The 25,749-nt window shown below is 41.8% G+C and overlaps 1 protein-coding gene across 6 annotated transcripts in view; it reads right to left on the bottom strand.

Moving 5' to 3' along the window:
• Nucleotides 1-4,426: 4,426 nt before the first annotated feature.
• KCTD1 (potassium channel tetramerization domain containing 1) overlaps nucleotides 4,427-25,749 on the bottom strand; it is a 100,746-nt gene continuing 79,423 nt past the window's right edge. For all 6 annotated transcript variants that reach the window (XM_054057466.1, XM_054057468.1, XM_054057465.1 and 3 more), the window contains 3 exons: nucleotides 11,676-11,820; nucleotides 9,125-9,430; nucleotides 4,427-6,013 (listed from right to left, as the gene is read on the bottom strand). In XM_054057466.1, the coding sequence (XP_053913441.1) occupies nucleotides 5,855-6,013; nucleotides 9,125-9,430; nucleotides 11,676-11,820 (610 nt within the window). In that variant the 3' untranslated portion in view covers nucleotides 4,427-5,854. The remainder of the gene's footprint in view (nucleotides 6,014-9,124; nucleotides 9,431-11,675; nucleotides 11,821-25,749) is intronic.

Genomic DNA, 25,749 nt, shown 5'->3' with positions numbered 1-25,749 from the left:
ATCGATTCCAGTCTTTGTAAAAGGGTAGCAGCTGAGTGTGACTCCTGCAGCACAGCTTTGCCACCCAGGCGGTTGAAAGCCAAACCTCTTCAACCTCCCCAGCTGCAAGATGAGCCTATTGCTCTCTTCTTCCCTTACACGTAAAGCGATGCTTAATTGAAGGTTTGTACAACGCTTTGAAGAGACTGAGCACTGGATCAGGGACAAAACTATTACTCTGGAGCTGCCCAGGCACAGCCCCAAGCAGAAGGAAAACAAAACTCCTGAACTGGCGAAAGTGAGGGAAAGAAATGCACAGCTACTTTTGCTACGTATCTGCCTATAAACATTTTTAATGTGACCCATCCTGAGCTGAAGTATTTAATCTGAAATGACAGGGATTAGTGAAATCATGGCTAAAGATCTTCAGAACTAGTGTTCACACCCTGGCTGCTCTGTCTTTTGTTTTTGTATTGAGCATAACTGCTTGGAGGTCAGGCAAATGAAGTATCAACCATCCATTGGGGATATCCACAAGGCCCTCTGGATTGAACTAAGGGCAGAATGAGTACTGTATATGAGGGGACTTCAGCTTGTGTAGTTTTTAAGTCAATGCACAAAGTGAGGTGTGCAATCAACCAGTCACTGCCCTGCCCTTTAGACTGCATCCTAATGATCAGGAAAGGCCAGTGATCCCGCGCTATGTGCTTTCCTCAGGAAAATTAATAACAACACTGACGAGCTACACAACAGAACAGGAGGTAGAAGAGCATTTGGGGCTGTAGGTGAGATCACTTATCAGTCCAGATTCTGGAGTACAAAGACAAATCTCCCTCTGTCTCTTCCCAGACCAGCAAGGCAGAGCTGTGCTGCAAGGACCAGGGGATGGGGCTTGCTGGGCTGGGTGAGGGCACCAACATCGCACAGTCGCCGAGGGGCACAAACCCAGCCCCTTCACATCAGCAACAGTCTCTCGATAGAGAAGAGCTCATGGACGTACATTTTCAATTGAGCTGAGAGAGAAGGGCTGATTGAACCATGTTTCCTCTGATCTGCAATGGAAAAAATTGTTTTTGAGAAGCAACATACAACAAAGGAAATGTACAATTGCTGTCAATACAACAATACCAACAACCGCTCACTGCACGGTGCATCCTCTCACAATTCCCAACTTACACTAATCTGTAATTCAGTCCATAAGCTGGGTGTGGGGGCAAATTCACCATGAATACAGAGGGCAGAAGATGGGATCTGGCCCATAACATCTGACATCAGCTGAAAATTAATAGACTCCATTATTTTAGGGAACTCAGTAACATACTAAGCCTCTAGCCAACAAGCATGTAGAAAAATCCAGCAATTCATGCAAAATTAGACTTCTCCCCAGCTGTCAGAGGATACCTCAATATCTGGAGCTCACCCTTGTACAAAGAGAGGATGCTTTGGCAGTTTGGCACTAGGGTTTCCCCCCAGCATTGACAGTAGTAGCCTGGTTAGCAGCTAGCAGTGCTAGCTCAACTTACAAGGGCATGAACTTGTGTGCTATCTGCCTGCTTCTTTTTTGGAAGAGGTGTAGGAATAAGATCTCAGTAATTTCAGTCTCAAATAAAGGACCTCAAATACTATGTCAGTTTCAGGGTCTTCAATAACCAGATCAATGAAGTAGCAGCCAAAGCCAACAGAAGGACCTGATGCAACGTATTGATTTTTTGTGGTGGCGATCCCTCCAGACCCTCAGGAAATAATAAACCACTTGAACTGAAGTCTGAGAAAAAGCAACTGGTCTACAGGCCCCGAGGATGTCTTGGTTTCATTTCCACTGTAAATAAACTTCAGGCAGCAAGAATGCCTACATACAAATAACAGTTGTCCCTAGAAATAATTCATAATATAGAATTCCTTAGTCAAGAAATGACAGATGGAAAGACGTTTTTATTTCTCTGAAAAACTGACCATTGGTCAATGAAAATTCTTTTCTCACCCCTCCAATCAAACCCTTCCTCCTCCAAGTCCTCTAAAATGCAAACATTAAAGAAAACCACACTTGACAAGTTATTTGGGTGACAGTAAAACCCCTGTAATTAGTATAGTAAACAATTTTTAAAGGTTGCTGCAAAAAATTATGCTTGTGAACGAAATGTTTATCCTCAAGTAGAAATTCAGGTGTGTTTAGCATAAAGAAAACTAGTTGAAAAGGTGGCTCAACTTCCATAATTTCAGAGTGCAGTAGGGTGGCACCATTGGATTTTGTTATGGGGATCTGTTTGGCATCAAAAACAACGCCTCAACTACATGTGGTTGTGTCAATCAAGCACTGAAATGATCAGCTTGCTTCTAGGCATGTGGCAATGGCGAGGAAAAACACTCTCCCGGTGAGGATACCTGGCCAATAAGTACCAGCAAACAGAATAAGATAGCAGTGCTTATTTACAAGTACTACTTCTAAAACCAGAGATTAACCTAGTGACCAAATGGGACTCCACTTCCTCCAGAGCAGGGTAAATTAACTCAGTCTTCAACGGGACACACACAGTGTAAAGGTTCATCAAAGTGTAGCAAAGTCCATACTTACATTACACAGCTGTTTTGTACATTAAGGAGGCAACAGGAGTAGAATTAAACCCTGAGTCAATAGTTATCACAGAAATCCAGCGTTCACATTGGCAAAAGAAAGGGTGAAGGCCCACTTTCTCTGCCTGTGTCTCACTGTGGGAAGCGGTGTTAGGTGGCATCTGCAATCTCTGCATGTCCACAGCAGTTCTCTTGGCAGCTGCTTAACCAAGCTGCTGAAATACAGCATCGGTAGCTACTGTTCACTGCAGCTCTTCCTCTTCTCATTAAATACAGCACCACTGATAGCATAAAATGGACTCTTACTTTTCAATAAAAAAATAGATAAATTTAAACTATTGTACACGTCAAAATTACTAACCTCCAGAAGAGAGCTGACTGTAACCTGGTCCTTCTTGGTTCCCCTCACTCTTTGTCTATTGATCAGTTTTTCTAAAGAAGGTTTTAACAAACACAGTTACAAGCCTTAACTGTAAACAAGACTAATCTATCTCATTTGCTTTCTAAAAATCTACATCTACCTTATTCCTGCATAAATTTTTCATCAGCCATCGCTTTGTTCATTCATGACCTCCTGTTCCATGACCACACCGTAATTACAGTGACATTTATTTTCAGGGTCTCTGAGTGATTTTTGGCTCCATTAGCAACAAACAGGCTTGGCGGGAGGCTGACCAGACAGTAAGGGATTTAGGAGAACAAAAGCGCCCTTGGTCTCATTGAATTGGACATGTATATGCTGAGCAAGAAAAAACATCAGCTGAGTACAACCTGCAGGCTTTGGGAGCAACGCAATGAAAACCATTAGTGGCAAAGTTCCTTGTCCTCCACAATGACAGCGTGTGAGAATGCTGCGAGTGCCATGGGTGCTGAGAGCACTGGGGGGGCCAATTTCCGGGCCACTGATGCTCCTGGCCAGGAAGGCTTGGGGTACCTGCTTGCCCAGGAAGAGAGCAGGGAAAGGAGCTGCAGCTCCCCCAGCTCCAGCCTGCACCAGAGCATGTGCCTGTACATAAACACAGTGGCTGGCAGGTCAGGTCTGGATATAACGTTACCTTTGGGTTTAACAGAAGGTGTAAACATATCCCTGGGTACCCTGTGGAGGTACCAGAAAGTAAGCCTCCACCTGGAAGCACAGGGAGCGTTTCTGCAGCAGTCTCTGAAACACCACATCACCTTGCACTGGTACCCATGTATCCTCAACCCATGGGGGATGGCATCTTTTTCAACATCACAAATTTCATACCACTTCCAACAGTTTGAAGATCTGTTAAAAATATTTATTTCCCAGGGTTTTAGCTTTCCGACTTCTATGCAAACTAACAACCAAATTGTGGGCAGTAAGAGCAAGCATTTGTTTATTTCGTAAGAGGACTACTTGCTGCTAATTGAAAACAAACATTTTCAATGAGGCAGCTGTTTCAGTACTGTGAATAGACAAATTGGCATCGTATTGAATATCTAATAACCCCTTAATGAACTTGAATTTTTTGAGTCCCCCCTACCCTCCCCATTCCCACATTTCAATAACTTCAAAACCATTGATATGTGCTGCCAGAGGAGTTATTTGAGTGCACCTTCTGACATAGTTTAATAAAAACCAGAAAAATGGTTGCTTTTTTTTTTGAGTTATCAGACTATATTAAAAAACTTGATACATGTATTTAACATTTTCTTTTTCTTAAATAAATAGCAAAGTGTCACCAAAATGAGTGGAACGCCGGCACCATTGCATCGATAGAAACTTCCATACTAGGATGAGTACAGTCATAATCTGGAATATTGCATAAGAAGATACTTTGGAGGAAAGGTGGTGGTTGCTGGTGCATCTTAGGTGGTGAAAGCATCAACTCGTGAATGGTCTGTGCAGTGGGGCTCCTTTGCAAAATCTCACCAGTCCAAACTAGGCAGCTGTAGAGGTGGCCTCAGTGAGACTCTGCAAGAGAACAACTCGTAGGACATCTAATGCAGGACACTGACTTACCGCCTGCTACCAAGAGCAACATCGCCAATGGCGTAACACAAGGGGCTGACCACCTCACTCTCTAGGCAGAACAGTAGCTTTAGACGAGAGAAATGAACGACATTAAAAACAAATAGGCTGACTAATACTCAGCAGGACAAGGCCTTGGAGAGTTGAAGCTGCCAACTCCTTAGTCAAGAAGGAAGGATGCAACTGTTCACTGTTACACTGAAGGTTACAGAACCAGATGTCATTTTTTTGATGGGTTTCCCTAGGCTGAAATGGTGTTATTTTTAAGTCTGACCAGCAGCCTCTCTTCAGACTGGGACAAAGTTCAAAAACACAGTACTGAAGGAAGACCAGCAACCCACAAAAGCGCCTGCTGCCTTTAACTCACTCCATCATGTGCAGGCAGCACTGCCTGCCCGCTGCCTGCCAGAGCGGCTGCCACTCCACATACTAGAGTGCAGTGAGCTAAATCTCACCGCTCTGCTTCTGTTGGCTCAGACCAGACCCTCGTTATTTTAAACAGAGTTTATTGTATTTAATACATTATAAAATTTGAAAAAATTGTAGGAAAGCAGCAGATTCAAACCAGAGCATCTCTACCAAATATTAATTATTCTGGCCCCCTTTGAAAAACACAAAACAAAAACAACAAAAAAACTCATTCAAAAGAAAAGTTAACCTTTCACATCTGTGAGGGCAGACAAAAAGTGTGCGACTTCTGTACAAACTACATTTAAAATTTCATTCGACTAGCTTTCCAATGCAATGGATGGTCATTTCCTGAACACCTGCCCATCCACCTCTAAAAAAGACAGACATAAACCTCCATATGCAAATCAAGTTGAGCCAAGGTGTATACATTAAAAAGTGGATGTCTGTTTGGCAATGGAAAATGGGTGAAGAGTAGTCTATGTACCCCCAATGGTAATGGCTTGTACACCGTTAAGTGGGCCCGAGTAAGGCCTAGGACACTTAATGGCCATCACAGCACCAACTTCATCTATCACTTAATTGTTGTTGCATTTCCTACCCTTTGACATATACATACATATATATATGTACATACATACATATACATACATATTTTAAATATAGGTGTGTGTGTATTTTCTTTTACACCTTGAGGTTATTATTATTATTACTACTCCAAATGTTCCCATATGAATTCAGGTGTGGTCTCTATTTTTGATATAAATGTGTCTTTTATTCAATTTTAGTTCCAGGACTTGTTTGGAGTCCAAACTGCACATGAAACGTCCCCATTTTTTTTTTCCTCTCTCGTTGCCTTTTTTTTTTTTTTTTTTTTTTTTTTCATAAAGAAACATGTCCATTTTAGTCCAGAGGCTCCTGCTTTATTCGAATGACGGAGGGTGCACGAGATGTCCTTCTGAGTTCTCGTCTCAGTACGTATTCACTGAATTGGGAAGAGTCCACCCCACCTCCACATGAACCAACAATCTCAAATCCTCTTTGCTGTAACCTCTCAAGTACCTGCAAAAAAGAGGAAACACTGATGTATAATTAAATAAATAGACTATTTGCTGTTCAAGGATGATAACTGCTTGTTTTAAATGGATTCAGCTAGGAAACAAAAGCGGTTATGCAGATCTACTAACTGGTCCCCTCAGCTTCACTGTATTGGACTGATTTCTACTGACTTTGGACATCGAATAACAAGAAGAAAAATGAAGAAAAATGTATTTAATTTTATTTTAGTGCTGTCAACAAACCCAGTTTTCTTCTAGCCACAGGAACATGCCTGGAAAAGCGCATTCTCTGCTTCACAGAATTTACACTACAGAAGAGCAAATACAAGATTCCACGGCAGAGACCAGCGGTTGCTGAGCAAACACCTCAACTAAATGGTGACAATGCAGATACTGTGCTCATAATTTCCAAAAAGTTAACATCATGTACTCTAGAAACGTATATACCAACTGTGATCACAAAGATCTGTACCTGTGGTAAAACCTTGGTCCTTTTACCTTTAATTATGGGACTGAAGAGTTCTGCCTATTCATAGAATCATAGAATCAGTAAGTTGGAAAAGACCTTTGAGATCATCAAGCCCAAATGTACCTGTACACTACTAAATCATATCTGTAAGCACTACATCTGCCCCTCTTTTACCTCCCTCTTTACCTCCAGGGATGGTAACTCCACCACCTCCCTGGGCAGCCTGTGCCAGTGCCCAATGACCCTTTCAGTGAAGAATTTTTTCCTAATGTCCAATCTGAACCTCCCCTAGCACAGCTTGAGGTCATTCCCGCTTGTCCTATCACCTATCATATGGGCAAAGAGACCAACACCCACCTCTCTACAACCTCCTTTCAGGTAGTTACAGACAGTGATAAGGTCTCCCCTCAACCTCCTTTTCTCCAGGCTAAACAGTCCCAGTACCCTCAGCCGCTCCTCATAAGCCTTGTTCTCCAGCCCCTTCACCAGCTTCGTTGCTCTCCTCTGGACACACTTCAGGATCTCAATGTCTTTCTTGTAGTGAGGGGCCCAAAGCTGAACACAGTATTTGAGGTGTGGCCTCACCAGTGCTGAGTACAGGGGTAGAACCACTGCCCTGGTCCTGCCTGCCATGCTGTTTCTGATACAAGCCAAGACGCCATTGTCCTTCTTGGCCACCTGGGCACATTGCTGGCTCACGTCCAGTCATCTGTCAACCAGCACCCTCGGATCCTTCTCTAGGCAGCTTTCTAGCCACCCTTCTCCAAGCCTGTAGCGCTGCATGGGGTTGTTGTATCCCAAATGCAGGACTCTACTCTTGGCCTTGTTAAACCTCATCCTGTTGGCCTCCGTCCATCAATCCAGCTTGTTCAGATCCCTCTGTAAGCCTGTTCATACATTCTTTCCCTTGTTTATACTCTTTGCTACTTTTATCTTCATCTGTTCTGCTGCCTGGGCTTCCTTCACTCCACCCCTGAAGGAAAAAGGGCTTCATCAAGGTCAGCTGTGATGGCCACCAGCCCCAAGGGGAGGCTGATGCTCCTGCACCCCACAGGGCATAGGACCCTCTGTCCAGCATGACCAGACCTCACAGGGGTTGTGCTGGGAGCAGGTGTCAACTGAGTTTTTCCCTGCTCTTCCACTAGTTAGCAAATTGGCTTGCATGTGTGCTGGGACAGCAGAGTGGCAGAAAGTTGTAGAGAACTGTGGTGGGGGAAAAAGTGAGCTGTCGTTTACAAACGTCTAAAACAAGACATGCCAGGTCTTTACATATATTGCTTCAGGCTGGCAAATGTCCTTCCAAAATACCCAAGCACGGCTAATTCGTATCATCAATAGTGCTACTGGCAATTCCAGATGTGAAGTGCTTTCACATCAAAATGCTGGCTGTGCAGGATCTGCCAACTAGGTGGAGGAAGGTGCGTGAGGTTGGTTGTTTTTAACCAAGGGATAAAACAGATGACACTGTAAGTTATAAGTTTCTTATAGTTCTTCCAAAAATTACCTGCATTTTTCTCCCAGATTTCTCCTTACCCATCTATAACAGCTACCGATTTTAGACCACAGAAAAAGATCGGTGTCTTTCAAATAAGCAGAGATGCCTTTGTAACCTCAGGAAGGAGGAAGACAACACATTGTCTTCACCCAAAGAAAGAAGTATATGGTAATTTATTCAAGTACTACTAGGGAAGTCTCTATCAAACACAAAAGACCTGGGTAACACTGGAAAAATGACACACGAGTTTTTAACCACATCTGTAATAACTTGTCCCCTACTGTACCCTTCACATTACACACCTTGCCTGACAGTGTTTTGGAAGGGTCAAAGCCCTCCTAAGATGCCCCAGCTGGAGGGGTAGCAGAGGGGGCTGAGGCAAAGTCCCCTCTACAAAAGTAAGTTTCAATAAATGCCTTCTCCTGCGGCTGCAGGCTGCTCTCTTCTCCAGAAATACTTGGTCCTGTTTCAGGAGGAAGAAGGAGGAGGAAGACTAACTGTGTTCTCCCTCTGTGGAAGCGTGGCCCTCCTTTCAGCAGCTGGCCAATGCTATTGTACACTCATCTCACACACATCAATTCTCTCTTCCACTCTCTTCTCCAGAATAAGAGACTGGGCCTTCACCTTTTTGCTCCTCCATTCTTCCTGTTTAGTTTCAGAGCTCCTGTGGACTCTGGTAAATCAGAGCATCTCCACTACCTTTCCGAGATGAAGGCACAGCTCTTGATGACCTCTCACACATGCTCTGTGGGAATATGGCATCTTCCTTCCCTGGTTTGAGATGTCTCTGTGCCCCCTCAGCAATCCAGAAAATTAATAACCAGCAAGGAAAGGGACTGAAAGCAAGCTTGAATGCTTACTTTGTATTCAAACGCCAAAAAATGTCTCTCAAAATATACAATGTCTTTACATTAAGGCAAACGTTTACCTCATAAAACAGGTTTTTAACACTACTGTAGTTTACTTGCAAAGAGATTTGGTGATGATGTGTATGATTTAAGTTGAGAAAGCAGCCCAGACCAACAGAAGTAAATAACTGTCTCAAAGCCTCCAGCCGATTTAGTTCATCAAAATGCCCCACTGATGGAGCAGAGGGCCAACCCACTGGGTCAGCAGGCTCCCTTGCAAAAAATGCATATTTGATTTCCTACCTGAACTGAGTTGAGGTGACAGTATCCATTCAGTGGAAATCGGATGACATGCGTCGAGTCATGATTCCATCCAGCATTGACAGAGTTACACATCACGTCACCGATCTCTGGGAACACTTCTTCTATCAATGACTTGTCACCACTCAGTGTAATCCTCTCCCCAAGATCTGGGGCCACTCGCACCACCAGGCACTCACAAGACTTTGAAAAGCGGCCACTCTCCCGGTCCTGTTTCCACCTTTCCATTTCTCCTAGCATGGGCTGAAGCTGAAAATACTTTGCTTCTTCATATAACAAACTGTAGTCCTGAAAGACACATATATTACTGTGCACAATTAAGAAAGAGGCATTGCTAATGTACCGCTTAATATATACAGTTGTTCAGGCTAACGCTGCTCTAGATCTCGAACCCTTCAGACAAAGTTCATAATTACTGTGTAGGAAGGTGTAATAAAATAACAGTGCAAGCAAAAAATAACCATCAGCCACTTGAAACAGACTGGGTATAGCAGCATTCAGGAAGGGAGGGGGAGGATATGCCTGCTCAGCTCCATTCTGCTATAGAACAATCCAGGCAAAAATCCACTTTTTCAAGTATTTTATCCCCATAGTGATGTCATAGAATAATGACCTCATTGAACAGATGGAACAGAATTCAATCAGCATTCAGAAAATTCATCACTAGGATCCATCGTGTCTTACAGCAATACTAGCAGGCATTGTAACAGGTATAAGAATATAAATGAGGAAGGCTATGATGGTTCTAAGTGTAAAATGATTCAAATATTTGCATAATGAATTGCACATATTACTGCATTTTAAATATTAAGTATTTTTTAATACCTCCCCATTTTGCCAACAGTATTGTTTACTACAGCGTCTGAAACGCCAGAGCAGAGAGAACACATTTCTGAGCGTAAGCAGTACAGAAGTAATTTAGAACTGATGATCTGGAGTCTGTTTACTGCCATTTTTTAAATTAGAAAATAATAATAATCTTGTTTTGCTAGGTTTAAGACTGTAAGACCATTTGCAAAATATTAATACAGGAAAAAAACCAAACATAAGAATTAGGGAGCAGAATGACAACAAAGGAAGACTGCTAACAATCAATATGACCCTGAATCTGAGCTACAGGCAGAATGCTTTATGAGAATGGAACACCTAAACCATGCTTACAATACTGCTTACACTTAAAGTGTAACAAAAAAGTCATCTCAACTGTATATTTCTAAGTAACAAGAATCACTGTTCATTTTAAGCACTAATCTTTTGGACAACTTAAGGCATAACTAGAGACGCTCCTTTGAACATGATGTTAGTTGGGCAAACTTGCCAAGACTTACATTTTTAATTTCAACACAGCTACAGTATATTTATGTGTTTAAAAGGCTTTGCATGTATAATTTGTTAATATTGCATGGAAGGTGGCTTTTCCTTTTTCTTTACATTTCTGATTATCTTCAGGACAAGTGCAGAGAGCACCACAAAGCCATGCTAAGGCTTCAAAAGAGGGATATGATGCTTATCAGCTAGTTCCAAACTCTCACATTATTCAGGTAAGTCTATCTTTGTCACGCGTGTGAGAAGTTGCTGCAGTACTCAACCTCACAGCTGTTATGTCCCAAACACCTGAAAATCTGTCTCAGATATGAGGGAGACAAGAATGCACACCAGTGTGAACTGCTCTAGCCATTCCCCATCACCTCTCCTGCTCAATCTGAAGTGCTGTAATTCCTATGGTGAACTAATGGCACTGCCAGCTACGCTGATATGCATTCATTAAGTAACGATAAGGATCTGTTCTGATTCCAAATGTGGTCTCCAGCACTGTTTTCGCTGACACCACATATATATCCACACACCTACAAGTGGATAAATACAGAATATCACATGGAATCTGAAGCCCTACCTCTGTAGGCTAGTATCTAATGTGGTGAACTACCACAAATTTAATTTGTTATTAAAAATAACCCATGCTCTTTAATAAAGTTTAAATAATAAATGTGGAACTACTCATCCCTGACTACTCTAAAACTCTAAAATGAAACTTACAGTAAGCGTTTAGGAGTCTGAGGTAGAAAATATTTTATGATTTAATGCTCAAATATTACCATGTGCGTAGTTTATTTTGTCAATACTGTGATTCCCACACCACTCTGAATATCAGCGTGGGAGTAGAAGCTGGAGCTGCTGCAGATAGGGGGGAAGCATAAGAGTGGATGAGAGGACAAGTAATCAGCAAACCTCATGAACAGTTTCAGATTCTAACATCCTTTCTCTCTCCACTAATATCCTACAATGTTTAATTTCCCTAGGTCAAACATGGCAAGGTTGCTCCATCACGCTATAGCCAGGAGGGGAAGATTTAACATTGATGCCACTGTAGGAAAGGCTGACAGATGCCATTTTAGCAACCTCATGCTTACTTTTGTCACATACTTTAAATCAAACACCACTGTCTTCCCCATCTAGGCTCTGTTTTGACTACATGCCAGATACTTGCATTAGCAAGGCACATGCAAAACACCCAGGTCCCTTGAAATCTCACCTTGAAATCATCAGGAATGAGGAGTTTTGATGTCCTTAAAAAATTCAAGATATATCTGAACATCTGCCCATCTCTGTCGATGAAATAATGCTGCTTGAGACTGTCGAGGACAATGGGCTCCGTGCCATCAAAAAGCCGGCCGATTCTAGAGAGGAAACAAGAGGCAAGCAGCAAGGTCACACCAAGCTTGGCTCAGCAGCCACTCAAACGGCCCAATGCTGCGAAACCCCCACACCATGGCTCCCCTTCATAAGAAAAGGGCTGGTTTGAAACCGTGATATAAGCTGGGTGTTTTCCAGCATGGCCTAAGAAACTTTTAAGTACCATGGTTGAGGAGGTGGAGGGGGAAGGAGCTGGGGCAGGAGCCTCTCGCACCAGCCTCACTGCCCGAATCCATGTCTTGAGATGACACCTCCTCTGTTATTTTGGACACCTCTCTTGATAGCTCCCCATCAGCAGATCCTGTTTCCCTGAGAAGCACCAACCCCCTTGATTGACTTCATCCTTCTTTCTGGGGGACTGCATGGTGAACCTGATTAAGTTTGGAAACTGCACTTGGGAAAAGTTTTTTCGTTGTCTGCTTGTTTCTTGCTTGTTTGTTTTTAAACCCAGAACATTTTTTGGATGGCATTTAACTGCAACCAAGACTTGGAAAGGCACAACTGAGGGAGCAGCACATTGTGGGAACATGCAGCTGGGGATACAGCGCACTTCAATGTGAGGTAATGATTTCACAATAAAAATTAACTCTTTGTGGCACCTACCAATTAGCACACTAAAATAATGAAGAAAAAAGCCTCAGTTTTGACAGAGATCACTTGCTGACCACCAGAACCATGCAGCCATCTAGACAGCCTCTGCTTACTACCAGTTCTTGCAACATCACCTGCTGGATGCACACGTGTTTTCTAGACGTGTGCCCCACAAATCTCCTTTCGTTAGAGCAGTAGGAAGGGCTGAAAACTCTGAACAAAACCCTGCCACAGTATACACGGAATACATGTTATGTTTCTGCAACATGTGTTTGCAAAATGCTCCTGAGTCACTGGCTGTTTCCCAATGAAATCAGCAGGAGCAACTGGTAGGTTTGATTTTGTGTGCCTGTTTATACATCTCTATGTGCAAAGTGGAAATATATTTTGATTCTTTCCAACACTGGTCCTCTCAAGAACTGTAAACTATAAACAAAATCCTCTCGGAATAGCTCACTTGTGATACATTACACAGACACTCCATGTTAAATGCTACCAACAGTTTTGGACATGACTTCAGAGCCTTGCCACAATCCTTTACACTGTGCAGTATTCTGCAGATTCTGTGTTTTCATTGTTGGAATGCAAAGGCCCACTTGCCTGTGGTTTTTGTCGCAGTATAGCCAATGTGATTCAGGAATCAGCACAATAAAACCACTGCAAGTTATTAAAGAGCATGCAGCAGTACTAGTGGAGAAGCTAGAGGACCAACAGGCACTTACGCTCCTTGATTACACTCAGCTTGTGGCATACCTAAGGTACGAGCCTGTCTTCTCACAAAAATAATACTGCAAGCTCAACAAACAGTCATGGCACTGTATTTCTGTTATAAAAGAAGTGAAGAAATAACCATTCGCCACTAGTAGGAAAAAAACACCAAAACCTCAGAGGTGAGCAGCCCTCCTGGATGCATGAAGCATCCCAGGCTGTGAGATATCCCATCGATCAAGCAAGCAGAAAGGGATCTCCAGGAAAGGTTCAAGAGGCAAAAGACAGAAGCAGTTCCGAAAAGGAGGAGACAGCAGGGCTTGCAGTGGGGTCTTGGGGAACTACAAAAGCATGGAGCTCCAGATGATCACACGTCACATGGCACCCACAACCACACACTCCCTCTTGGAAAAAGGCACAGACAACCCAAATGGAGTTTGGAGTGATGTCTGTGCTTGCAGCAGGGACTCAGCAGTACACCCGGTAATAAGCTGTGAACAGAATACAAGTCTCATCTATTCTTTCTCACCAGCGGGGAGAGATGAAGACTAGGAAAGAAATAAATCCCATTAACCTCAGCTGGTCATTTAAAGTTCTCTAGGAAATGCCCGAATCAGTTCAAGTAATATGAAATATGTAACATATAAGGAATTAAATATGTTTTGCAGAATGATCGGGTTCAAAATATCTTTTCTCCCTTAGAACTATTTAAGCTTTCTTACTTGGATACTTGTTGCTGCCTGCCCAATTGCTCCAATTTAAGCTGTGACAGGCTGTAAAATACCAGTTCCTGTTCACTAAGTGGATGAGCAATGTTTATGTCTAATGTGGATGCATTTGGCATTTAGAATTAATTTTCCCCTGTACTCAAGGATGTCATCTTGGAATCTATCATGGAATTCACACACAAAATATATATACTTGGCCAAATAAGTCATTACTGAAATGTATAATTGTAATTGGTTTCTGCAGCATTTTCCTAGTTCCAAGTTACTACTATAATTACATGCTTTAAACCTCTAGGCTTTTTGTCTTCATTTTATTAATTGTTTAGGAGAAGAACAAGATAGTATCAGAGGATGGAGCCTTCTGACAAAACCATAATGCTGACACGAGCATACAGCCATTAGGAGTGCTACTGGGGACCTGAAAGACTGTGGGTCTGGGCTGGGAGAGTTAACGAAGTGCTGCCTTAGTGCACTGGCTTTTTTCACTGCAGTAGCAGAAAAACCCAAGGAATTGCAAAATCCCAATTCCCTTCCCACTCCCCTCCCAGGTTCACTTTGCGATACACAGCTGCACTCTCACAGGTTAAAAGAGCTTTGGAAGGGTAGACCCCCAGCAGAGAAAATTCTGTAAACAAAATTAAAGCCTTTTCCCCTTTCACAGCCTCCAGGGAAAGACTTTGAGACAATATGAGACACACATCTGGTGGCATGGTCCTTTTCGTAAGCTACAGCAGCCAGCGGAGGAAACCAGGCTATGCCAGGATCTTGGGAACGATCAGCCAGAATATGAGGAACAACCAACGCTATTATCCTCCAGCGTCCCCCTGTACTGCTGGGCTCCTGGGAAGCACAGCAGTAAGCTCTCTGCTGTGCCTAGCTTGGCAATGTTTCTATACAATACAATCTGAGTAACCACCCTCCCTGTCACTCACAGCTCCACCGCTACTCCTCTTTGGTCTCACACTGCAATTCTAAATGCTTAAGTGACATCAATCTGCTTGCATGAAAACCGACTGTTAAGTCCTGCCTATTATAATTTCGCTTCCCAAGAAAGCCAGAACGATGCTTTGCCCATCTCATTCTTGACAATACTGGCCAATGACTGGCAAAAATTTTACTTTTTTTAAAAGATAAATATGTACCAGCTGAACAGACTCCCAAATACAAAAGTGCTTTGAAGGAAGCTTGCAAAATAAGCTAATAATTATATGCAGAATTAGCCAAATATCAAGGGTAAAGGATAAGAAACTGTAGTCCATTTACAAGCAAATGCATTTCTGAAGTATTTAATTAAAACTAACAGGCTGGAATTTTCTGTGTATCAGGAAAATTAATGTCCCATGGGTTGAAAGTGTGACCTCCAGTGGGTAATAATTAATGTCTATGGCTTTAAGTATCATATTCCACTGTCAGAAATCGAACGCTTCAAGGGCTGAAAATATAACCAGTGGAAAACTCAGCTTTGGACAGAGAATTTCATTTTACTTTAAGGACAGAAAAGACGTACAATCACAAGCTTGGTTATAGTGGGCAGAAAACAACTGGATATGGTAGAGATCGATGTTTTACTTTTATAAAATACTGTAGGGATCCTTCTCCCTGCAGACCAGCACTCCCATAGCAGTGTTTCTAGACCAAAAAGCTCGCACAGGAAGATGACATTGCTTACAGGATTTTTCAGATTCTTCGGAAACAAGTCCTGTTAGTCAAGTATAAAAATATACTCAGTCTGCAGCAAAACTGTATACATAGTGTTTGTAACCTTGCTCTCTCAGTGTGTAAATATTTACATATATTATTAAACACATAAAGAGAAAGACTTCCCTTTAGTACATTCTACCTCTGTTGAGAATTTGGGAAAGGAACAATAATTAGGAGCAAGATGGTCAATATTATTTAATTAAGTCAATTACTGCACAACTTAACACTAAAAAAAATGTGCTAAAAAATGTGGTTTAGGAGCTTCAGTGGACAAAGCTAAAATTCTTCCCTTTTGTAACCAAACAGATACAAGGAATTTGGAAAAGCAGCAAGCCTTGATGTTTGCAGGCATGCAGAATATTGCATTACTTTCAATCTAAGGTAGAAATAAACCTACATTTTTTTTGAGAAAACACAGATTCCATATTATTGAATATATTTAGTATATTATTTCTATTATTATCATCATCATCATCATAGGTCAAAACTTCTAAACTGAATTTTTTTTTGCGATAAACTATTTTCAAGTGTTTTAAGCTGTCAGCTCTCCCAACAATCTGTGTATTTCGTAGAACAACAAAAAGAGAAGAAAACAACTGGTGTTTAATAACGCAGCAGAGAGAACTGTGCCCTGACAGAAGCATTGGTGATGTCCTGGCACCCGCAATCCTATGCTAATGGCAGGGCAAGTAACTACCTGGGACTTCACCAAGGTAAGATACTCAGTGGCTGGCGAGGGGCAAAGCACTCATGAAAACAAATCTCTCTCCCTTCAATAATGAATTATATGGCAAAGAAAAAGTATTTTAGTTGAAATTTTACTCACCTGGTTGGAGCCACTGTGGCAAGGTGAGTAGGGGTTTGGCTCTTAAAAGGATAAATGTATGCAAGTTTTACTATCGCATCATTATATTTACATGGCTAATGGGAATGCTTACTTAACATTCTGTGGTATGTGGAAAGCGAGATGGAATAGGCTTTTACTTTTTTTTTTTTCTCTGAGACTTTTTAGTCCACGTTGTCTTTAGTAAAAGAAAATGAAAGAAATTAATAAGTGCTCAAAGGCAATTTGCATAAGAGCCCATTATAAATTAGATCTGTTCAATGGTATGCTCATCTCATGGCTATTTAATTTTACTTCCTCATATGTCTAAATTATATAATTTTGCACTGTCCCCTAGAAGCTAGTACATTTGACTAGGTGTCTGTGTCAGGGAGAAATGCAGAATGACTAGGTCGCTATTCCTTTTTTTTTTTAGAGGACCACTTTAACAGTAACAACGTGCTCTTCTTTTTTGAATACCCCACACCATTTGGATCCACGGTGACTGAGTACCTAGCAATCTTTATAACTCTGCATAACAAAAGTTGGCTTATAAACATAACAGAATACATTTGCAATTTTCGGCAACATATATTATGAAAACCGCATTTTAACCAAATACCCTGTTGTAATCTCTTGCTCTCAGCACTATTATAATTTGTTCTTATCTCTTCCTCCTTACATTTAATTTAAGGTTTCATGTCCATGAGTCTGAGGAATTCCTTGGCACAGACAGTTCCTATGTTATCAGTAGAGGCACGAATACAATGATTATAAAGCAAAGGTAACAGGGGAAAAATGTATTAAAACCCCAAATCTCATTAAACCTTCTATAAAAATGGTATTTATATACAAGCCAAAATGACAGAGCAAGAAGGATGTTCGGGAGGAGGTATTAAAACACCAGCTCTTATGAGATTTAAAAAGAAAATGTTTCATAGCATTTTAAAGAACAGATAAATCCCAGATACTGAGTAGAAGGATGTCAAACCTTTGTGGAAATATTTGCTAAAGATTAAAGAACTGAATCATTCACATGAAGATCATTTCAAACATCTTAAGATTGTTATTCAAGCGTGGAAGAGAAAGAAAAGGTAAGGGTAAGCTCAGAGGGCTAGTAAAACATTCAGAAGAAATTGAGATAGACAAGAAGGGGAGAATAGTTTTAAATGCAGAGTAAAGCAAGCCAGGAACAGATGGGAAAGATCTGAAATGATGAGTGAGGTGGTATCATCAGGGAACGCATCAGAGAAAAAAAAGCATGGGTTTTGCTATAACCTGCCTGATCAGAGACAGTACCAGGAGCAGAGATGAAAGCAAATCAGACATAATACAAAATGAACTAATAGCCATTGGATCTAACCCACATGGACAAACTGACACATTAACTGGAAAAGAATAAATTGCATAACAATGTGTAGTCATGTTGCAGGAATGCTACTTACATGAGGGAAACTACAGCTTTCTGTGCTGCCGATGAGCATGGAGATGATAAGATGTGTAACTAAATGACAGCTGAACAAAAGAGGTTATATGAGTCTACAGGAAACATTGGGGTGAACCAAAAAACGGATAGCTAAGGCTCTTGAAGTCAATAGCAACACCCTAATCTCTGCCTGAAAAGGAAATTTTTCCAAGAGAAGTTATAAACTGTATTTTCCTGCTAAACAGGTGATCTAACAACTCAGGAAATTCACACCAGAAGTAATAATTACACTATGAAATAAAGGTAATATAGGAACTCCTCCTATGTTCATAACACACTGGTCAACAGCCGTATGGTGGGTGCTGGGTGCCTGAACACCCAACAGAAGCAGGCCAAAAAATGGGCTCTATCACAGCCTTCTCCTGGCATGTTCAAACACTCATTCTGAAATTTAGGAAGACCCAGAATAAGAAGACCCAGATCCAAATGGTACTTGTAGAAATGCTGATTTTTTAGAAAATAAAGGAATAAATAGTTGGGATAGGATGTCAAGAGCTGGTGACTCACAACTAGAAAACTATATATGTGGGCAGATGGAAGCCATCTCCCACATCGCACAACGGCAGCAAGGGTGAGGCCAGGAAAACACTATCCCCAGACTGCAGACGATGGGTCAGGGAGTTTCTGTTTACCATATACTTCTCTCTCTCTCCTCTGCTATACTAAAGAGATATAGACAGATAAGAGGAACAGGCTGCAACCCAAATGTGCACCTTTTCACACAAAGCTAAACAGGTAAGTGTTTTAAAAGCAATTTCAATGCTGTGGCAGCCAAACCTCCTGAACCTCTAGGTTGCATTACAGGCTTCAGATGTGGCTGAGAGGGGTCTGTCCTCATCTCTCCAGCTGCTCCCTTACCCCAAAACAGGATCCTCTCCTCCACAATCCCCATCATTTTTGGCAAAGTGAGGTTCTTCCACCGACACGGAAGTTGTTGACACACCCCAAGACACCCCGTCTATCCCTGACTCTCACAGTTTTCCTTATTTCCAGACACCAAGCACTCCCTTAAGCCCTTTTGCTACCATGCAGACCTGTCTCCAGACAACTTAAGCCTTGCAGTTCCCAAATAAGCTGTCCCTTCAGCCAAACCACTATCTACAGAGCAGTACCAGAGCCCCTCTCTTCCTTTAGAACCCCAAGACACCTTTCCCACCAGTTGACCCTCTGATCAACGCAATCCAGGTGCCAAGTTAAGAAGACCTGGAGCAAGGGCAAGAGGCTACAGATACCTGTTGCCATTCCTCTTATCACAAGAGGCATTTTGCTTCTGCCATTTATCAGGACATCAGGCAAAGAGCAGCAACATGCAACAACTCACTTGCTGCAGCTTGAACACCTTTATTATTTATGCTGTACAATACCATCTCTCCTTGCTTTTCTTTGCAGGCTATTCACACATTGGATCTACTGAAAAGCAAACTGCAAGCCTTTAAGCCACACATCTCCTACAGCGTTTGCTATCTTGCAAGTAAGTCCTTAAAAACTTCTTAGTTTTTTAGTGCATATCAAACCCACTTTTCCTAAAATCACTTAAACCAATGAAATGTTAAATCAATTATCCATGCAAATACTTTTTCCATCTCTGGTTTTTGTACCCAAGTTTTCTTGGCAATGATAACATTTCACAGAAATATTAACAAATATTCTCTTTGCTTGCCAAGATAATTTTACTAAGCTCGAATCCAATTTCATTGAGGTATGTTATTTATGTTTTATCTTGAGGGAAGCTGCCTATTAAGTTAGTAGCAACCGTGTCCTTTTGCTTATGATACGGTTATTACCAAGTTATCAGGAGTACCTTTAAGTTATTAGGGTGCAATGGCAAATTAAGTACTTTGCGTCATAATTAGCTAATAACTTTTGAATTATATTTTAATCATGTTTAAGATGGCCAGGTTTGCTGTGAGTACAGATAATGGAGGATAGGAGCAGAAGTGGAGCATTTATCATTCAATACCAAAAGCCAAAAACACACCGAGATTCTCCATGAAATCCCTTAGGAAACTATCAGAAAAATGAGTTCTGGATCCAAACTCAACATACTGATATCTCAGTTAAGCACGTATATGCTACGTAAGAAGCTCTACAATATCACTCACTCTGCCCCCTTCCAGAATGTTACTTTAAGAACCAGACATTGTACTTCATACGCCTGGAGCTTGTGCTCCTGTAAATGACAATCATTGCAATGCCACCATAATGAATTAAGCTTTCCAAGATCTTCACAACTTTGGCTACTCAGCCAGAAATCCTGTGTTGTTTTGTTACCTGCTGCCTCCTCTAAGGGAAAGGACAACATGTTTCCATAGACAGGACAAGAACACACTTGCCCTTGCCTTTGCAAGAGTTGCACAAACTCCTCCTGTATCGCAGCCCACAAAGGCAAGAGACTGTACAACTAACCCCTGCGTGCTATACAGGGAATCCCACAGTGATTGCTTCTCAGGAGAGAAAGAGGCCACTTCTACGTTAAAACCTAAGTAAAAGCTTCTCCTTAACGAATAAAATTCATAGAGAGAATGTGCTTCTAAAATCTTTAGCTGTCAACCATGGTGAACCTGTGTGCCCAGAAAACACTGTCCTCCAGGCCCCAGAATGAAATAAAGCATTCCCAAACATCCTCACTCTCCTACTCTCAATAAATACCCATGAAGGTCACTTGCAAAATTTATATCATCTTTTTCATGTGCAGTTCACACAGAGGACAACAATTTGCTACTGCTAGGCTGTGCTGCAGAAGCCTGTAGAACAGATTAACAGGTTTCAGCTACACTTGGGCTCACTGTCACAAACCAAATTTGACAGGGAAGGTAGAAAGGATGTTCAGCCTGTTTTTTTTAAAGTCCTACAAGAACAGACAAAGGAAAAAGATACATATATAAAGAATGTTATTAATGTAGTCAAAACAAGCTTCTCAAGTTAAGATATGTCAAATATTAGAGATGCTCTGGCAACTTTCATTTGCAAACTTCCCTCTGCACTTCAGACTTGGTCTTTAGTGATCCATAGCACTCTCATCCAGGCAACATGCAATCTGGGGAGAGGCCAGCGTTGCAGAGCATATAAGACTGTTGCCCATGTGCCCCCTGGCTCATCTGTTGAAGGAGTAGAAGGTCTCACGGATAAGGAATGGGTTGCAGGAAGGGAATGCAGGTAAGACAGACAGGGACTGCCCTGCAGAAATGAACTCTGTCCGAGTGTGTGTCAGATTTCCTGTGTGATGGTACCCCTGAGCATACCTTACTTATTTTTCTGTGCTCCTTTGAGTGAAGCAAGAAGGTACCAGAGTAAAGAATACTGCAACAAAAACATGCAAGAATGTCCTGTTCAGAATAGGACTCAACACACAGAAAACACACCCCAAGGACATAGGCTGAACTGAGGAGGAACAGGAGATGCTGATGACCTGTTTATTAATTAAACATTTCTCTGGGCACAGCAGCAGGCAATCAAGTACTGGAGATGGTATTGCTACCCATACACCATGAAGATGACAAACTAAAGTTGCGCTGGTTGCCCTAATAATGTTCTTCTTCCATCAACCTGACTTTAATTGCAATGAGAAACTGCAAGGCCAGCTACAAAATAACACAGTTATTATACTTCTCTCAAACATTTGTATTTTGCTTTACTACTTAGCTCACCTGCTCACAGATTCCTCCACCTAGACTGAAAATGGTACTTCCAGACTAACATCCTAGATTATAAATTCTTTGAGAGGCAATCCAGATAGCATGAAAGCATACAAAACAGAGGCAACGAAGTGGTGGGTGTTATGAGCACTGAATTTAATATGAGAAACACAGGACCATAAACCACTCTTGTTTTGATTAACTCTAGCTTATATACACTACAACTACATTGCTGTGACTCTTACTGTGGACAGACACGTATACCTATATAGAGAGACATGTTTATACCTGAATAACACGTTCCCATACATTTACAGGTTTAACTGCTTCCATGCTAGAGGTTGAAATGATTTAAGCATTTCAGTACTAGGAAAAATCATACAATTAACCAAATCAGTTCATACAAAGCCTGTGAGTTATCAGTTAAGAGGACAAGAAAGTCCACCTAAAGCAGCTTGGATCGTGGCTCTGAGCAATAAATAATGCTTAATGCATAGGTGAGAAATGCCAAAGCCACACCTGCACATTCTGCTGGTGGTGGTGGTGATAAAAACACACACAGATAACATTATTTCCATTGGCAAACTTTACATATACAAAACATCAGCTTTATTGTTTATTAAATCAGTTGCTGTCGTGGTGCAATCATCCCTGCAGCCATACCAAACCCAACAGTGTGTCAGATGTATTTCTGTGGAGGAGGCAGAGAGAGAAGAAAGGAAGAGAACCAAGATACAGTACAGAAGCAATACAGCCCCATAAATAGTGGCATAAGGAATAATGAATGCACATATGTGAAAACAGACACTATAAATGCAGCCAGTAAAATCCTCAAAAATACCACATGACAAAACTAAATGTTACATCACAGTGCCTTTAGTACACAATAGCCAGGATGTGATTCAGCTGCCTAAACACAGGTGTCTGGTGCCACTTAGGATGCTCTTGGGCATCTCTGGACTCTTGAAGGGCTGTGGGATGGCACAGGGACACTACTAAAGACTTGTGCCCTCCTGGAGCAGCCACAGGAGTCCAAGCAGAAACTGTGCATGGGCATCAGCTGCTCATATTAAGGCAAACAGACCCCACTCATAAAATGACCAGAAACTAAGTGTACTGAAAACGATATATTAAGCATGGTTTAATGCTATTCTTCCTAATAATCCCAAGAGAAAATTAGACTTCAGTAAATAAAAAAAATAGCAAATTTATATGATACAAAATTGTGAGTAATAGTTTGCACTGCTCCTAAACTGTGTAGGAATTCGTAACGTATTTAATCTAAGCACTACTTTTACCTTGCAATTCAGGATACCTTCAGAGAGGAGCTGACTTCTTAGTTTCTTCCCCAAGATGCAGCTTTAGCAGAGGAAATGCAGAAGAATGCTGCTGGAAGTCATATGGTACTACATGTTAGGATCCCTGTTTCCTAAATGTAGACTGTCAGCCTCAAGTATTCTGGCAGGGTGTTGAAGCAAGCTGACTCTAAGATCAAGCTACAGCCAATGGACAAGATACATCTATGGATGGGCAGCCCAACCCAGCCTACTAAGCTGAGAAATGGGCTTTTAAACTAGCAGAAAGAAGTTGGTCCTGGAGCAGGCTACTGCTCGAGTGTCTGTTTTCATTATTTCATTATTTCATTCACTTAACTTTGAAACCTTTCTCTAAAAAGACAGAACCAAATTTAACTGCATTTGGATTAAAAAGGGAAAAAAAGAAAGCCATTGTCTAAGGGTCTTTCTATACTGCATCTGCCCTTGTCCCCCAGATATTGGTACCACTGCACAACTCTCAGACCAACAGATTAAGTTACACCTCGCACTAACTAATGACCGAAACTGCAAATTAACTGATCAATAACCAATACAGGTATGTATGCCAGAAGACCAACAACAAGAAGACAACAAAAAGTTAACAATTTAGTGAGAAAAATCCTGAATTTCAAAACTACAATGTTTTAGAATAATGTTAGTTTCAACACAGGCATTTTCAGGGACAGAAAACTGTTTCAAAAAGTCCTCCTTTTCTCTGTTCTTGCTGAAAATAAAATGTTACAACAACCTCCCATTACTCCCTCTACCTGTGTAGCTACTTAATACTTATTTCAATATATCTGAATGTAATAAATTTTAATTTAGCAGAAATCCAGATGTTTTGTTAGACCTCTGATTTTTTTTCTCTTGCAACACCACAAGGCATAGCCATAATTATTTCCTACTATCTTTACAGGAGATCTACAGAACCACATTATTGAATGGTGCAGAGGCCTGAAAATAGTTTGGAGTAATCAAAAGCTGCACTGTTTCATCAAAGCTCTCCACCCCCACCTCTCCAGAAGCTGCCTGTGTTACTATAAACGGTTTGGGGCTATGGGATGATTCCGATTATTTTCCATTACCTTCCTAAAAAACAAACTTTGAGAGAAGAGGCAGGCAGAAGCCAATTAGCACAATGAAGGAAAGGGATCTGGAGAAAGATAATGTCTTAAAACAACAACCCTGAATGTGAAGCCAGACCATCAAACTGTATTCTCTTGCTAACCACTGCATGCGAAAGTCTGTATTTACTTGTGTTAACAAAGCAGCCCTCTGCAGGGGGAAACCTACGGTGCAGTCCTCAGCCATTCTCTTTTGCATCGCTTTTCTTCCCTCAAAAGTGATGACTGCAAGATTCCTACCAAAAAAAGAAAAAAAATCACAAGAGGCAAAATGGACCTTGGCGTCCAGCTATGAAGCAGAAGGTAGAACCTCCTAGTGGACAGCAGCTTCATGATGGGTTTTAACAGGAGGGAGAAGACACCTTAGGTCAGACTGGGCTCTGTCAGGTTACCACTGATGTTGCAGCAATACAGTCAACAGAAAAGCAGCAAGAAAGACTGAAAAAAGCTCGCAGCTTCCCCTGCCAGATTCTTGCTACAAGCCTCACTGCACAGATAAGCCCCACTCGATCCCTGCATCCAGCAGCCCAACAGAGCTCCAGCCACAGTAGGCAGCAACAGCAGCCCAAGCACAAAAGTGATCTTTGCAGCCCCTAATTTCCACCAGCAGATACCTACCTGCTTTGATATCAAAAGACCTCTGGAAGGGATATACCCCAGAGATTTACTCTGCTGGAAGGAAAGAGTCTGCACATCTGCATCACTCTTAACGCAAAGGCAGTTAGGAACGGCTTTGCAGGGATCAGTGAGAAGTGTTGGCTAAGGCTTGAGCTTCACAACAGACTGTCAAAAGGACAGGGTGTTTCTTCACTACGCTTCAAGGGCTGGTTGATCTTCGGAAAAAATCCTCTCCTAAACAATACTTAGGGGTATAGAAACAGCCACTGTATGACTACAGAGAGCAGCTCAGGCGTCTTTGCAGGATCAAAGTCAGACAAGACATGTTTGCTCCTCCGAGTCTGTGAGCACAGACAAAATTAAATTCCATGTCTAATTGTGAGAGCACATCACTGGCTTACTACATATTATCACTGGACACTAAGACAAGGCAAAAAAGGGGTTTCCCCTCAGTCTCTGAAGAATGGAAAACTGACAGGAAAGCATTCCTCCCAGCTGAACTATGCGCAGTCAGTTCTTACCAGGTGGACCAGCTCTCCCCTGTGCTACCCACCCTCCTGGCTCACTTCCTCACTGCCCTGTCACGCTGCTGCACGTATTTTGCTACTTCAGCCCAACAATATCAGGGCAGTAATGAGGAAAATAAACTCTGTGTGCTATGATGAATGTGCTCTCATTTCATACCTACATTTAGTCAGCAACATGCTACAAACAACTCGACCTTTATTGGGACCAGGTTTCACTGACCCTGTTTTTTTTGAGACCTCACCCCATTTATTGTGTTCTCTCTGCAGCCTCTGCAATTTCCAGCTGATAAAGTTTTCATCAACACTTACCTTTCCCAGTGGAAGCATGCTGCAAAGAAAAATATTCAGGCATGCAAGCCCAAAGGACGTTTTTCCCTGTTGTTCTTCATAGCAACAGAAAGAACCCTTGGAAGAAGCACTCCCAGCGGAGCTCCAGCCAACCTGTCCCGATTGGGAACAGATCAGTACATCCTGGGCAGAGCTTCTGCAGGCTCAGGGACAGGTTTGGAGAACAACATGACTGATTTTTATTCTTTGGATGAGAACTGCACTATCAGCTTTATGCTTCTTGCATGATACGGAAGCCTATTATATGTGCCTCATCACTCCTAGGGCCCTCCATGCTTGTCATATTTTCAGGACTTCATTAATAAAGA

This window comes from Cuculus canorus, chromosome 2, assembly GCF_017976375.1.
Source record: "Cuculus canorus isolate bCucCan1 chromosome 2, bCucCan1.pri, whole genome shotgun sequence".
Lineage (NCBI taxonomy): Eukaryota > Metazoa > Chordata > Aves > Cuculiformes > Cuculidae > Cuculus > Cuculus canorus.
This window is presented reverse-complemented; position numbering and strand designations above follow the sequence as displayed.